At 34.8% G+C, this 17,753-nt stretch overlaps 1 protein-coding gene across 1 annotated transcript in view; it reads left to right on the top strand.

Annotated features, from left to right (window-relative positions):
- Positions 1-17,753, top strand: part of LOC134650329 (probable serine/threonine-protein kinase DDB_G0267686) — a 199,309-nt gene that overhangs the window by 114,853 nt on the left and 66,703 nt on the right. The window contains exon 3 of the mRNA XM_063505290.1: positions 14,526-14,721. Coding sequence (XP_063361360.1) covers positions 14,526-14,721 — 196 coding nt within the window. The remainder of the gene's footprint in view (positions 1-14,525; positions 14,722-17,753) is intronic.

Here is a 17,753-nt window from a genome sequence, read left to right as displayed (position 1 = left end):
ATATACCTATATAACAGAGATATGAAAAACCCATTAAACATATACCATATCATACCATATTTGTGTTCTGTGTTTTGTACAATAAAGAGTTTATACATACATGCATACGAGTACATAAACATTTTAACAATAACTTTTTGTATGAGGAACGAAAAATTTATTTACTGTCTACTACGTATTTACACACAAGATATATACAGTGGTATTATTAAAGAAATTAATAACTAGCTTAAATCTAATAAAATAGGCCCTTGAGGCATTGTACCAAGGATGTTGTTTAGTTTTCCTCTAAATGTGATTAGTAGGTATTTGATACTCTAAACCGCAATCATCTTACTTATTGGACTACTTACTGTAACACTATAATACTAAGTTTATTAACGTCATCACAAATCAAGATGCAATCTTATCTAGACAATTCAGGATGCGATGGATTCTATCATATTACTGGTTCATTCACCCCCGGTAACAGTCTAGCAAGTCAGTTGTGACATATCGTACATCTTCGTTTAAGAAGTTATTACTGATGATACAATAACGATTGCAATGATTCTGCTCCAGTTTGAAGTCATTTTGATCAAAGAAACAGCCGACTGTACGGCAGTTTTCATTGATAATTTATGATAAAGCTTAAAATCTAAAACTATAGGCAACGCAGCTCTTCTTTATAACTTTACTAGCGACCCGCCCCGGCTTCGCACGGGTTAACAAATTATACATAAACCTTTTTTTTCCTTATTTTCTCGTAATGCATGTTAATTATAAGATGTTTTTTTTTTTGAAATGATGTGTCCCGCCGAGTTTGTTGCCGGTCCCATATTGGGATACCCTCCTCCAATTGAGGGGGGATTCAAATCTTCTCGGGGCAGTGGTGTAGGGTTGGAGCCGGTCTACCTAGCTTTATTTGACGTTCATAAGCGCATTGTAATTATGCCTACTTGAATAAACTATCTTTTATCTTTATCTTATCTTATCTTAATCTAATTTCTATTACACCTTATGTATATAATTGCATGAATTCTATAGTAATTTAAATTGTATTTCTTTTACCTTATTTTCTCGTAATGCATGTTAATTATAAGATGTAATTTTTTTTTAAAAGATGTGTCCCGCCGAGTTTGTTGCCGGTCCCATATTGGGATACCCTCCTCCAATTGAGGGGGGATTTAAATCTTCTCGGGGCAGAGGTGTAGGGTTGGAGCCGGTCTACCTAGCTTTATTTGACGTTCATAAGCGCATTGTAATTATGCCTACTTGAATAAACTATCTTTATCTTATCTTATCTTATCTTCCCCTTGAATTACTCTATCTATTTAAAAAAAAACCGCATCAAAATCCGTTGCGTAGTTTTAAAGATCTAAGCATACATACAGACAGACAGACAGACAGCGGGAAGCGACTTTGTTTTAAAATACTATTTAGTGATAATTCCTGATACTTAATATTACGCTCGTACACCGTCTTCAAGGCAATATTTCAATATTCATAGAAAGAAACATTGCACTTATGTCGTAAGTAAATTCGGTCACATTAAAAAGATGAAATAAAATTGATTGTAATTTCTTATGTTTGAATTACTACGAGACATACATTCAATCAATTGCTCTTAAATCGGTCATTGCATTATCATAACTGACTAAATAAAACATTTCAACACGTGCCAAAAACAGTCTTGTTAAACATATATTTACAACAAATGCAATCAATCAAGAAACTATCTTACAATTGTATAACCATTCATTATACAATCCGTCCTTTGACCTATCGATTACAATAAGTATCAATTATATCAGGAGGAAATACAAACAGCGTATTATGGTAATGTTTGATTGTAAAGATAAAGTCTACGATTTGTAATATAGTTTTCGGATAGGTACTTACCTATGGCTGACATCTGACCTCGATTTATGTAATATTTTTATTAACTTCCTAATCAATTAACGATTTTCTTCGCTGGCGAATTTTAGAGCCCTTATACTAGTTCTTGATATATTTATTCGTGTACTCTTGTTACGTAGGTGTAAATTTGTAGATGAGCGTTTTCCAAAAAAAAAAAAACATTTCATTCATGTCTTCAAAATATTGACTTCTTGGGCTCATTTTATGAAAAAAATTGTCTCAAGATTTCCTTTCCAGATCGTCACATTTTTGTATGAATAATTTTTTTATTTGTATGAACGTGACGCACTGGAAAAAATATTTTTTCATACAAATTTTTGGGACACATTTTTTTCATGTATGAGGCGTGAATGTACAAATGTTTCCGAGTAAAATAAGCCCAAGAAGTCAATATTTTGAAGACATTAATGAAATGTACAGTCACGAGCTTTAATTTGGGACCCATTTCCATTAAATATTGTTAGAACATTCGTAATGCAATAAGGTTGAAACTTCAGTTCGAAGGTGTTGAAATGTCAAACTAAGACATTTAAAAGTCATAGCGAATCGACCCTTGAAATGATAACCTCTTTGCAAAAAGTTATCACTCCGGTTTTATAATCTGTTTAAAGTGACATTTTCAAACATATTACGAGCGCGAAAATGACAAGTCTGTGATTATTTCACAAATTGACGTAATTGAGTGGTTGCCCCTAGAAACGTAAACGTAAGTAAATGTCGATGGTAAACATTATGTCAATGAATTATGACACTGCGTTAAATATTAGCTCTAAATAGCGTCAGTTTGCTACACGATACAACCTTAGGTGGGTCCCAAATTAAAGCTCGTGACCCTACCTACATTTTTTTTTGGAAAACGCTCAGATAATACTAAAATGCAGATCATGACTGGCCGAATCATCGAATCACAGGGCTAAGTGAGATGATTAAAGATGATGATTAAAATTCAGTAATATTTTCGATAAAAATAACTTATTACGTGACGTTTTTGGTTACGAAAATCAGTGACTGAGATTCAGCAGAAAAAATAATTTACCTAGCAGCAGGTTCGGCACGATTAAAGGCTTGTAAAACCCTGGTTATTCTACAATGTCTCACAGAGAGCCTACACGGTGCCGGAGTCCCATGACCCCGCTAACAATCAGGCTGATTACGATTTACGATAGTTGCGTACGCGCACTGCGCAGCGTCCAGCCATTAACCGCGCCGTACTTTATTATAATGCCAATAACTGTGACCCTTGGTCAATTAAGATTTGTATTGTTCACTTAAATGAATTATTGCTCGTTGTTTATGTTTGTTTATCTGATTTAATAGTGATAATGTTGGAACGATTACAGCTGTCTGCTCAGTTGAAAAAGCTTTTGCAATACATGCTATATTAAGCGTGATAAATGTTTCTAGTTCATTATAGGTAACTCGGGAAAAGTCGAATTAATTATCACACTTTTGATAAGTCGAAAGTGAATGAAACCTATCAATGGTCCTCCCGCAAACCTGCAGAAACAGCTCGCCCATAAAGTAATAAAGGGCAACATTCTTGTCAGTAGGTGCTCTCGGGCGGTCGGAAACGGTTTCACCTCTTATATGGCCAGGTCAGGAATGAATGAATGGGACTCGATATTTATCGTTCACCTTAGGGTACTAGCCAGTTGTAAGAAATGCACTGGAGTTGTTGTTGGAACTAGAGGGCGGTGTCCCCTCTTATGAATCATAAGTCTGAGGGCCCGCTAAGCTACATCGACGAAAAATATAAGCTGATAGATATTTAATCAACATTGAATATAGATTCAGTTGCATTGATATCAAATAGATGAACTAGATTTATACAGGAATTATATGTAAGCACCTAACTAGGTTTCATTTGACATTGGGGCATCTATGTGCATTTCACTGAACTATTTCGAAATAGTTTTCTTGTACAGTCGGTTTAGTATAACCTCGGCCTACCGACCTTTCCTTTTAATTGGTATTACCACTATCTGGAAATTACAGCACAACTCGAAGAATTTCTAGTCAAGGAAAATAAAATATATAAAAAAACCTTGAATTCTCAGTACCAGTCACGATCTCTACCTTAGCCACATTTAAAACAAGTTTTGAATCCCACTAGGTTTGCGCAAAAAATGCCGTTAACACTGACATCATACATTTTCTCATACTCTTGTGCAAACTTATTGCTTCCTTCAACATGGGATCTGCGCATGTCTCCTTGTTATACATATTAACAAAACCTCAATGCCGGTTCCTGCTTTGAACAACTGAATAAATAACTTTGCTTATTTTGTACTTAGACATGTCGTTGACAGGCAAACCACGAGATGACATCAAGTGTTCGCGAACCGTGGAATGATGTCATTGACGTTGCATCATGATTAGCGCTTGACATTTAGGAGTGGTTGTGGTATAGGATATTTAAGTAAACGATGTGGCCGAACAACAGCCAACCGTAATTGCGGGTCAAGAAACTTCAGCAACAAGGAGTTTGCAGAAACATTTTAAGTAATAATATAATGTATTACGCGGTTTACACAAAAACCACTTACACAGCTCATACAGAGTTGTCATTTTTAGCATTAACAACATTAACAAGGAAATAAGTGAGGGGCATGGTAGATTAGTCCCGGCATTTTGCCACGGCTCATAGGAGCCTGGTCTTCGCTTGGGAACTAATCCCAAGAATTGACATAGGCACAACTAATTGCAAACTAGTACGCGTTTGAAATTAATGGGATCAAATCAATTTAGCAAGTGAACTACGAGTAAGCTTATGGGAATTGATTATTAATAAGCTTATGAGTTAAAGTAGATTACCATCAAATCAAGTAGTCGTTAACTGATAGGAAATACAAGAGTGGTTTAACACAAGGTCACACATGCGGATCTCACTTTGATGACATTATAATTTGACTTTGAGAATAAATTGAATAGCACCTCGAATTCATTAAATCCAGATTAATTTGTTGTTGTAAGTAAATTGGCTGTTGTGTATACTTCTGTTGTAAGATTGTGGATTTGGGGAAGGTTGTGGGTAAGTAGCGACAAAAGATTAATGAAGAGAATTAAGAAGAATATTTTGTCATGTGTTAATCTAAGTTTACCCAATTGGACGCTGTTGTTGTATTTTCTGATATTAATCAGTTTTAAATAACGACAATTAAGTGTAATTGATCGTATTGAACCCTTTAAGAAATTATTCACATTTCCAGTTATTTCTTACTAAAGAAAACACTTGCTTACATAACAATGGCAACAATTGTATAAAATCTGCGAAAAGCGCCGACGCAGGGAGCGAGTCAGCACTCACACGGGAATCGCCAACGGAGCGTGACACTGCGCACTTACAACATACAGTAGGTACTTACAGTAACCCTATGAGACAAACTGATAAACTTCGAACAATAAAAAAAAATGTTGTATAATATTGTCTTCGGGTACTACTCTTTAATCAGCTTTAATTCAATAATCGTATTATTATTTTCTTTTGAATTGCTGAGAGTTTTAAAAGTGGCTTTCAGTGGTTATTTGTCAGACTAGAAACTTTTTCAACAGGTCCAAAATTTACCTAATTTTGGTGGGATTTTTTATTTTTGTAGTTTATGTCTAAATTATGTATCGATAATACGTAACTAGTCACAATCGATATTGTGTAGTAATGGCCTTTCATTATACATAGTAGTTTTAGAGATATTATGATTTTAATAATTTGTATGCCACCAAAATTAGATTTACTGGCCACCATCCCTATTATAGTCCGTATCTTTAGGTATTTCAATAAAAGTAAACTAAATCTACCCTCAAATGGCTCCTTAAGCCAGTTGAGGGTAGATGAAAACATTACACGATCAAATAATGTAGGTTAAAGTCAGTGCAATTACAAAAAGTGAAATTTTTGTTTTATTGTAAAGTATTTATTTTTTACTGGTAATCAATGCACTTAGTCATTAATGCTGTGAATACAAAATATAAATATATGACAGCAAATACAAAATTACTTAGTTATGGCTCATAAGCAGAGGGCGGAATTGCTCATGGCAAAAATCAAACGTCAATAGAGTTGGAACGTTGAATTTATCGACTTTTTCAGCTATCGATAAGTTCAGTTATCTTTTACAATTCTGACTTTAACATTAACCTCTTTGATTAGCTAGTTGACTAGCTAGCAGGGATCGGATACCGGTATTTTGTGTATGGGAACAGAAACGGTATTTTTTCGTTCTTTGCTAATTACTTCATTTCTAATTGGGCAATCTAATAATACGAAGTCGTAACCTAAAAACACAACTGAGTCCCACATTTCGAGTATAAAATAATTCGAAAAATATGGTAATTTCTAAGTTTTTGCAAAAAACCGGTTCCGATCCCTGCTAGCTAGTTTTAATAATGCAGTACTAAGTTAAGTAGTTTTTAAAATTATCGTTTTATATTGTCTTTTATTGTTATTCCGTAATTTTTATATAAAGTCTATTATTGTTTGCTAATGGATTTGAGGTTTAGTTTTGTTAATAAATAAATAAAGATACGCTGGGTAAAAATAATTTCAGTCTATTCGATAGTCGATAAATTCAACGTTCCAACTCTATTGACGTTTGATTTTTGCCATGAGCAATTCCGCTCTCTGTCTCTACTTTTTCAGCTATCGATAAGTTCAGTTATCTTTTACATTTCTGACTTTAACATTAACCTCTTTGATTAGCTAGTTGACTATCTAGTTTAAATAATGCAGTACTAAGTTAAGTAGTTTTTAAAATTATCGTTTTATATTGTCTTTTATTGTTATTCCGTAATTTTCATATAAAGTCTATTATTGTTTGCTAATGGATTTGAGGTTTAGTTTTGTTAATAAATAAATAAATAAAGATACGCTAGGTAAAAATAATTTCAGTCTATTCGATAGTCGATAAAATTCAACGTTCCAACTCTATTGACGTTTGATTTTTGCCATGAGCATTTCCGCCCTCTGCTCATAAGTATCAATATTGGTGGCATTAAGCAATTTTGGTGGTTTTCAAATTACCACCAAAACCACCAAAATTGATGCACCAAAATTAGAACCATTGCATAAAAGTATATTTAAAAGTAAACCGTATCACTCACTTCAGTTTCAAGTTTATATTTTAAAAAAGAAACTATAAACATGCTTTAAATACAGTTCACACAAAAACAACTACTTTTCGGTCATTAGTTAGATACGCCACCAAAATTGCATTAAAAAGTATTTTAATACACCAAAATTAGATACGCGTTTGCTGGATGTTTGTGTCATACGACACATACATCATCGCTCAGTGCCGGAGTAGACCTGAATTAACAGGTTACTCCACGTTTGTTAGCCTTGTTGCGTTTCGTTCGACCATAAAATTCATTTTCAATATTTACCACCAAAATTTACTATTTTACCAGGACAACTATTAATGCTTAGTTTAGAGTATCAATTCATGTACTAATCTTCACTTTTATTTTCTTATAATATCCGTAGACTAAAAATGAGTAAACGTTTGTGAAGTTTTAGGTAAATCAATGGATGTTATGGTTCTACTATAGAAATCATTCAAGAAAAATGGATTCGGGACACTACACCAAAATTATAATTGCGGCGCAAAATTTTTTTTTAATAAATAACAATAACTTTTATAACATTTTGCGATTTGGCTTAAGATAATAATGTGTGTAAGGTTTTCAGAAAAAAAAAATATCATTGTGAAACAATTAGTCCACACTGTCATTATCAAAAAAAATTCCTCCGCCGCAAAAAAAATTCGTTGAGATAATCTCCCTTTTTACTAGGGCTCGCGGTCGTGTCCGTGATTCGTGAACCCGTAGCCGTGCGCCCGGTTTCGTGAATCACGGCAACGGTTTTCTGGTCCGTTCCGCACGTGACATTCGGTTACGTGAAATTAGGGTACGTGAATCCGTGTAGATCCGTGTAGGCGTGATCACGGCTTCACGTATCTTAAGAACACGCCGGTTCGGTCCGCCCGCGACGTTGAGTGAAGATACGATGTGGTCTCTAAGAGCTACGAATAAAAATGTATCGTGAGTTTTTTATTCATAGCTCTAATTCCGTTTCATTACTTTTGAATTAAAATTTATTTCCAATAGTACGGCCTTTTAAATATTAATCAGTAATAAATTAAAAGAACCAAACATTAATTACAATGAATAGCTACTTTAATAAATTCTAAACTGCCCCCTCCAGATTAAATAAAAAAATACCACGAATTTGTAAAACAAAACATCGCGGTCACTTCTTTCAACTTCACAAACAAAAGGTAAAGCCCACAGCTACTTATGTATATTGTTTGTTTCATTTTAATAAGTCGCTCGCAAATCTTATTATCTTTGTCTGCACGTGCAACTGCACTTCTTATCTACAAAAAAACCCGGTAGGTTGGCTTAGCTTGTTAGTCATACAATAAAACACTCTAACAATAATATGTCATTATTACCTTCAATCTAGAAATAAACAGTACTCTTTAATGTGCCGAAAGTTCAAAACTGATAAGAACTGCAGCTGTGTACTTTTTTTTCCGTGGCCCCGTACATGTGTTTTTGTTGAATTTGTTTACCTGTATTACCTTTATCATACCTACCGAAGATTTGCAGAAATTTACCCTTTTGTTTCTTTGAATTACGATTGCCTTGTTAATATTTAGGCTACGTTATATTCTTTGATAGTAGCAAGCTTTTACAAGTATGTTTCATTCATTTAATTAATACTTAACAGAAAAAATGTCTTCTCTTGATTTAATAATAACAACCAGTAGCATAGCGTTGCTTAAGTTCATAATTATAATGATACTTACCAGGGAGTTTTACAACTTATATTTATATTAGTGCAATGCAACGGGCAGGTCTCTAGTTTTGACTAAAATCAATAGCTGATTATACAGAAAACAGAATAATCCCATAAATTATTTAGATATAACCATTATATTCAAATCGATGCAAAAAATACAATTTAAGTTTAATTCACACGTAAATGTTTGTCCGACGAACGTCCCGTATTCAATATACTAAGTGGTAACTCAATTCAATAATACTTAGTCCTTATTTATTTTTCTCCCGGGCGTGTCGAACCTACGAGACGTGCGATAAGTATCCAACGGAACCGAGCCCGAAGCTCCGCACACGAACGCAGGTACGGGCTACGTATCATGGCGTGTCACGGCGTGTCACGTGAATCCGGACGCGAACGCAGGTACGAGGTACGTACCTTGCCGTGTTCGTGAAATTCGTGATTTTAGTACCGCCGGGCTTAAGAACCCGTAGCTACGGATCGGCGTGTATCACGGATATCAGGAGCCCTACTTTTTACCCGACTACGACAATGTCAAAAGCAAGGATTTAAGTGATCCCATTTGGTCAATTTGTGACAACATAAACCTAAACTATACGAAAATCTCATGATCCAGTTTTGTATCATTAAATATTTTTGCCTACATTGGAGTTAGCTATCTATTTCTGCAAAATTTAAATATACTTAAAATACATAACAATTTGGATACCTACTGCTATTATTTTGGTGACTGTGGCAATGCGTTATGTACCTACATATGTCCGTACGTTGCGAACTTCGAGATTGACATATATATAATAGTCGGGGTTTCTCACAGTAAATAAAGCTTTCTGTTCTTATGCGTAATTAAGTTATTGTAATATTTGTAATAAACTGCAACAAATTACATAAGGGCAAGTCTCAATTATGACGTAAACGGAACTCACATGTACGCGTTCTAAGACTCGTTTTATGTGCAAAAAGTTTTATGTTATGGTATTGTTATAGAGTTCGTGGGGCAGAGCTCTCAAACTTTTATAGGTATACCTGTACCATGTAATTAAGTGTCATTTCACAAGTATGTATTAATTACTTAGTACAGTAATACCTATACAATTGCGTTTATTTATTTAGCACACCAAACAAATATATTTTAATAGGTATTTATACGTCTTATGTTGCTTCAGTGTCTTACTATTCTTACTATACCTACCCCGGTCCAAAAATACGTTATAATTTTTTTTACTGCGGCATACTGTTGGTAATTTTAATAAACGTTTGCGTTTGTGTATTAAAGCTGAATGAGAATATTATAAAGATAATACCAATTGTTTTACTTAAATGATTGTAGTCTTAATTTTTAATGATATAATATATTTTAATTATGATCCTTTTAAAAACTAAAAAGTAAGAAAACATTTTTTGTCACCGTATTTTGGTTCACCTGTAATAAAATTGTACCCGATATTAATGTGGTTTCTACAACTTGAATAGCTTGAATTGAATTGATACTCAATATAGTGCAGCGTAGACTCAAACACTTGAAAAACAAATCCTTTGACGTCCCCAATAAACGCCGCTGCAACTCACACGTGCCACTAAAACCGTTTTCCGTGTACTTTTTTGTGTTTATTGTACCACTTTTAAAAGTTTTATGGCTCTTCAGATTTACGAGGTGTTCCCATCGCGTATAAACGTCAAAAGCGGAAGCAATAGTGTCTATACGTGTTGAGATTGAGCTTTGAAAAGTGATATTTTATTACTTTTCATTTTTAGATACGAAACTGTTATCTAATTCAGAATAAATACAGTTTTGGCGTAACGCAACTTTGTCATAAGTACCTATTTTAAAACTTACTCGTACGAGTATAATCTCTGTAGGTACCTATTCACCTATAAATATATTTACCTAGGTACCCAGTAAAGGCAATACATATATCAAAGTTTAAAAAGATAAGTTAAATAGGTAAGGCATGTAAGTTGCGTTTGGGAAAGTTATTTAAGTTATTTTAGTACGTACCTACATAATTATATATAAATCAAATGTGTACCTATTTTATTCATTGTGTATTTAGGTATATATTGCTTTGATTAAACAAATTTTTAAACTAATATAGTAAAAGTTGAGCTACCTATTAATATCTACATACTCACTCTTCTCTAACATTTGTAGCCTAGTTTTATAAAAGATCTACATAGTTATGTACTTAGGCTGTATTTAGTAAGTAATTAGTTGTTGGAGAAATGTGAGCGACTCTAGATTGACTGTGAAGCTCAAGCAGCTCAAGGTCAAAGCCAATTAAACCTCTTTTCATTTCATTCATTCATTTATTTATTGATACTCTCTACTAACCATTTACATGATGTTTAATATTTATAATAATGTTGGGTATTTACTTCTGATTATAGAAATCGAGGTAAACTTCATACTAATAGCCAGCAGTTAGTTATCATGTGACTATTAAATTAATAGGTATGACATTAATTCAATAAACACCACTTGTTTTAATCGGTTTACTTCACGTCTTGATTTCTAATCCTGATCTAATCGTAAGTAGGTACATTTCGTTTTCCCGGGGGTTAATATTACCTTACCAGTGGGGCCAACCTTTTTTTTTTAAAGAGGGAAATGCTTTACGCATACCACCCGGCGCGGGGACGGGCCGGGATGGTTATGTGGGACTCCCTGTTGTGGGCTAATGAGACCCCAGGTTTACCCACAAAAACCCCTCTGTTGCCGCCTCGCTGCTATACGGCGAGGTCCCAGGAACGCCGAAGTACTCTTCCGCAACCTCGCCAGACCAGTGGGGCCAACCTGGGCCAACCCCATGCCTGCGCGTACGCGTAAAAACTACGGGTCGTACCTCTTCGTTTAGGATGTTTACTGTTAGTACCGAAGTGTTGCGTAGTTACGTTGCATCCTGAATACACATTTTATATACAGTAAGTAGCAAAGTTGAATGAATCCATTTATAAAATGGCCATGCAATTTTGCGTCTGGGTTTGCATCGATTGCTGGCATTTGGCCAACGAATGCTACTTCCTGCTTGATGCTTAGCGGACATCGTGGGTTGTAGCTCCAGAGATTATATTACACGTGCGCTCCGGAACGGGTGTCATTCTGAATCCCTAACAACGTTTGTCCTAAAGTCATTTGCCCCAACTGGCTTGTCCTAATGGGCACATGCCCTAACTATCAATTATCATAACGATTATTTTCCATAATGTAAGGTTCTGAAAAATGGTTAGGTTTTAGAACTTTCTGCCACAAAAGTGAGTTAGGTTAGGGTTAGAACTGCGACCCTCGCAAAAATAAAATATGCTTAATAACATTAGGATAAGCAATCAATAAATAGGGAAACCAAAATTAGGGTTTTTAGTGTTAGGACAACTGATCATTATGACAAACAATATTAGGGAATGCAAAGATAGGAGAAAAGAGTTTAGAGATTCAGATATAAATATAAATCCCTCCGGAACCAATATAAATGATATAAAATACTGTGCAACAAACTTGTAAACTGACAACAGTGCATCATCAAATCCTGTTAGATCTCCGAGATAAATATGAAGGCCGCTTGAAAACACCGTTTAATTTTCATTTGGCGGTAATTACGTTTTATGACACCATTATATTAACCGTATCAACACTTTGTAATTATAGCTTCTTCTGATGTAAAGTATCCGGAGGCTTAACTTTCACGGTAGGGACATTTCACACTTAGGAAAATTCCAATCTACATAATAGTTTAGGTACAGCAATTTACTCTTTACGGTGTAGACAGGTTTTCTCCTGCGTTTTGCTGTTTTACTGAAGGCTCGATTTAATGTCTTGTAAATTATCGTTTGTCCCGAGTTGCCAGCTTGTCTGCGATGTCGGGTAATTGTAGGGTTTAGGTTGGTTAATGTGTTGTGAGTGTGACGTCGTTAGTGCAGGCCTTTTATGCATCTGTGCACTTGTTGGGATGTCACACAGTTTCGATTAAACATGGAGGAAATAAATTGGTCAAGCGGTATTTGGGGCAGTGCCATCAATAGCATGCTAAAACCGCTTCCCGAACTTTGTGTAAGTATTCCAAACTAATTCACCAGATGTACGATACATACAATTAGAATTGTGTTTACTACAGTTAAGAAGTACCTAATGGAAACGGGTCACTAATATTTAGCCCTAAGAAAGTAAATAAAGATCAATAAATAAATATTATAGGACATTCTTACACAGATTGACCAGCACCAGCACTAGCCAGCCTTCAAATTAAAGCAGTTAAGCTGATAGCTCTTACAATCACAATACTACTTGTATTAAGTAATTAAATTCTTATAATCCCTCGTCAGGCGTCTGGCCCAACCCGTTTGCGGGTCCTTGACCCTTTCAACTGCCATTTCAATTTACAGTTACAATTTAAGTTTTGCAACGTCGCTCTTGCTCTCACTGTAAGGTTACCAGGGCAGGGTTAAAATTGAGAACATTTTAATAATGGTGTTTTGTATTTTTTGACATTCGAATTAAAAGTAGGTAAGTAAATTCGTATCGCCAATCAAAGGGTTTGTCACAAGCACTGTCACAAGTGTCACAACAATGACCCAATAAAAAAAAAATTAATCAGCTACGATAGCATATAAAACAACAACAGCTAGGTTGAACCTACTTTATAAAATACACTAATAAATAATAAGTACACGGTTTTTCTCCAGATACGCTTATCAATACTTTACAGGAAATACATTAATACTAATTAATGGGTAATAAATGGAATGGAGAAACCCAGTTTCCATCTCCTTTATCAAGTTCTGCGGTGAAAAAATTATGTTTTCACCTCAGCATCTCGAACAAGGGTACTATGCTTTTTAAAAACAGTGAGCAAAATGCGATTTTGCTTACTGAGTGACCTTTATGTTCAAATGTCAATTCAACATGCGGGGTCTAATACAAGTTCGAAATACTTGGGTTCCATTATCTCTGTTCCTTTCACATCGTTAGCAAAAAGAAACTGACAAAAAAAAGTTCAAACGACATTCAACGGTATATTGACGGTTTATAATAGACCCCCGAGAAACGTCAAAACGCATCGTTCCAAACCACGTACGAGTATGAATTCTTAATAATTAATTAATAAAAATAAAGTTTAAAATTTGATAAAAACTTATAAAAACACTTATTTTACGTATTTTATTGTACAATTAAAATAATGAATTCGAAAAAATACACAGATTATCACCGAAATAAATTATTCTACCTACTTTTAAGAATCTCTACTATAGTTGACAAATAGTACGTATCCGCAATTCGGACCGTATCTAACAAAGTATTTTTATTACAAAAAAAAGTTGTCGATTGAAGTGTCAGTTGATGTTCGTTTCCATAGTATTTTACTGAAATTTATTACGTTTTGGTTTTATGTTTGACTGCGGTAATTAAATTTAATTGTTAGTAAGTATATCATAAGAAAACATGAATGAATAGGTAAGTGACGATGAAGGATTACATTTTTCAAGTTGTCTAATAGGTATGTTCTCACTGCTCCGGTGAAAAGTTGTGTGTACTACCCGAGATCAAAGTTATTTACATCTCGTGCGCTTTTGAGTCCCTTACTACGCTCAAGATTCTAAATTAAGAATTTAATATAGAATCTTTCGCTTGCACGGGACTCAAAATAAGCAGTCGAAGAAATATCAAAATTTGATCTCTTGTTGTACATATAACTATTCTCCTTTATCGACTCGAGACTCCTACTTCGGGTTATCGCTAATTGTAAATACCATAAACATGAATGTCATATAGATCATTAACAACAAATTGTCACCTATAAACCCATTCTCTAACCCATGATTTTTCTTGTTCCAGAGTTTCCTAGCAGCGAATGCAAAATGTTGGTGGGCGGGTGCGCTAGCGGCGGCGACGGCGGAGCTTCGCTACGCGGGCTACGTGTGCCCGGGGGTGCTCCTGGTGGGCGGCGCGCCGCGCGCGCTGGAGACCGTGCGCGGGGCCTACTCAAGATCCGTCCTCAAGCCTCCCCCTACGTACCTCATATGCGGCCTCGGTAAGTACCTAAACTAAAGCGACAAAGCGAAGCACAAGAAAGCAGCCACTAGGTACTTACAATTATTTTCTTAAAACCACTTCAAATTTTTTTTAAGTACTTGACTTGACTAAGTCTTTGTCGGTTACTGTTAGGGCAATCGTTTTTACATAGGGCTAGACGCTTTTACTGCCTTAAATTTTTTTCAGAAGATTTTCAGTACCTAAGCGAGTAATCCGATATTTACTATTAGTGGTCCAGTATGCTGTAGACCTCACGAACTCCCATGGCTCCGCCGCTAATATTGACAAAAATATCCATGTAATTGCCTGCTCACTAGATTTCACGAGCATAAATTGAGGAATGCGCCTTCACTCACTTTCTACTGTCTTCATCAAACCAATGCCAAAATAAATTTAAAACCAAAGCAAGTTCGGTTACATCTTCTAAAAATGTTATAATTCGGAAATTTCCGTTTCCTATCTAAAACCTGTTAGATCTCCCATCTAGCCTCGATAGCTGCAATTGTGATAATGGCAATTATAGTTCCACCGCTTCCTAAACCGGCGCAACCAAAGGCACTTTGATCAGCAGGTGCCATTATTCAAGCGCCCACTTTGCGTGCCGTGCCGATCCCTTTATTCAGGCGCTAATGTAGGTAATGTACCTAACTATAAAGCGGCGTAGTGTTCCCACGGAACAGACGCATGTGCATCTCCTACGCACGCCCTCGCGGCCTTGCAAGGACGACTGGTGTAATAATAAACGTATAAACTTGAAGGTGCAGGACTTGTTACAACCCAAGATCCGTCGATGATACCTAGCAGGTGACTTTACTAAGTCGTCGCTAAATATTGTAAAATATATACTTAAGCCAATAATCCATTGGGAAAGATCTAAAAGTATTGAAACCTTGTCTACTATTCGTAAAATGTTTGTTATAAATGCTGAATAAGCATTAAGCAAACCAAGATCCGTACGTAAATACATGTTGTCGAAATAAAAAAAAGCGTAGGCTCTTACTGTATAATAGAGAAATGGCAGAAAGGAAGTTTTCGTTTCGTAGGTGACAAGTTTTAATCGAAAACGTCGCCGTTTCATGTTCCAAGAAAGTTGTGTAAAAACTTTCAATGGAGATCCCGGAACTAGCCGCGACTAACTTTTTACATCAATTTTATTTTAACAATTGTTGTTATTAGCAGTGGCTAGAAAACATTAACGATAATATAATACTATTAGTGAGAAAATTGAGAACTTTCAAAATAAAAATATAAGAAAAACTGAATTCTATATACTCATAAATTAATTTATTGCTCTAGATTGAAAATAATTGAAACTATGGGCAAAAATATTCTTAAAATGTGAACACTTAAATTTTAAGGATAAACAAAAGATACATTTAGACTAAAACCAATTAAATAAAAATTAAGTGATATTTATAAAAATACAGGTTAATATAAAGTGTATATTACTTCGATAATAAAGCTGTGTATGTATATTTCTGTTATACCCCTTATCACATTGGTGCAGTCTAGAAATTTCTCTAGCTCACACGACCATTATTAGCATATTATGCTTTTACATTTTGCGGCAAACGTGCTCGGTGCGTAAAATGTTAATGATATCTCATGTTGTTGCAATTTATATGTTAAATATTTAATTTTAAGGTATAGGATGTGTCACCAGTTACTTTGAAAGTTATTATCTTATGAATGAATAGGATTTTAATATTAGGTACCTACTATAACTGCTGAACTTTGCAGCAATAAAGAATCAACTGTTAACTAGAAGTTATTTAGACTGACTTGTCATTTCGCTGTAACATGGCTATGACTGTTAAAAGTAAAGTGTCGCGGACTTGTGCCTTGAAGTAAAAGTATCTTTTATTATAGGTACAGTTGTAATTTGTACAATAACATTAAGAACTCACTCAAATATATAATCAAGCTGTTACTTATGCCTATATCGAGCACGTCCGCGAAGGCGAATATAACAACCCAAATTATGTAGTTTGTACTGTTACATATTCCTCCGCGACTCGACGGGCCGGTCGGGTATCGGTAGTTTTGCAATACAGATAATTTTGATTTTTGATGAAGCATTTTCTCAGTTTACGGTCACGTGATCGTGATATTTATGAAAACTTTCCATTTTATTCACTTGTCCTTCGTTATACATACCCTAATTTTGTTCATACTTACATGATATGTAAATGCTACTACTAAAAACTAAACTAAAATCTATCGTCACCATATATGTAAATATGTTAAATACGACGTATTCTCCTATTTAATATGTACACCATGTTAAATACGAGATACTGAAACGCTTAGGCACTCATACCAACATATGAATTAGGTACACTAAAATGTTGTTTATGAAATCATTAAATACCTTTTTTTTCCTCTATCCCTACATTTGATTCCCATTGGTTTTTCTGTAGACAAAATCAGACAATCTCCAAACTTGCTGAAGATAAGGAAAATTTTCCCGAAGAATTCCAAAAATAGCATATTCATGTTTCCTAGATACATTCTTGACATATTGAAGATACAGTCGAAATCAAAAGCAATGAATAAGTAATGTTTGTATATTACATTTATGCTTAAATTTTTTGTACATTCGTACTCGTTTTCATTACTCTTGATTATATATTTTGCAAAATGAGTAACATGATAAAATTGTAGCTTTTGTAGGGTTTCCGAGTCTCACGCGCTGCACTACCGCAATCATCATTCGTTCATTTTCCAGTTTTTGAGAGGTGTAATTTATTTTAATTTGAACAGGTTGTAAGTACACTGAACTTTTACTTTCTTAGCCCTTCGAATGTTAATACAGTTGTAAACTAAATTGACTTTTACCAATTGAGATTGAGTTGTATTAGCTCAGAGATTTATGATCTTACGTGAGATTTCTAATATATTGTTCTGACACGTCTTTTTGAATGCTAGATGAATTGTGTTTCTGTAACTTACAAATTTAATAACATCTTCTGTATGCATTGGGAAAGCATTACTCGTAGTGTAAAGTTAGGTCGATGCCAACAAGCCTGC

The sequence above is a fragment of the Cydia amplana genome, chromosome 8, assembly GCF_948474715.1.
Source record: "Cydia amplana chromosome 8, ilCydAmpl1.1, whole genome shotgun sequence".
NCBI classification, from domain to species: domain Eukaryota; kingdom Metazoa; phylum Arthropoda; class Insecta; order Lepidoptera; family Tortricidae; genus Cydia; species Cydia amplana.
This window is presented reverse-complemented; position numbering and strand designations above follow the sequence as displayed.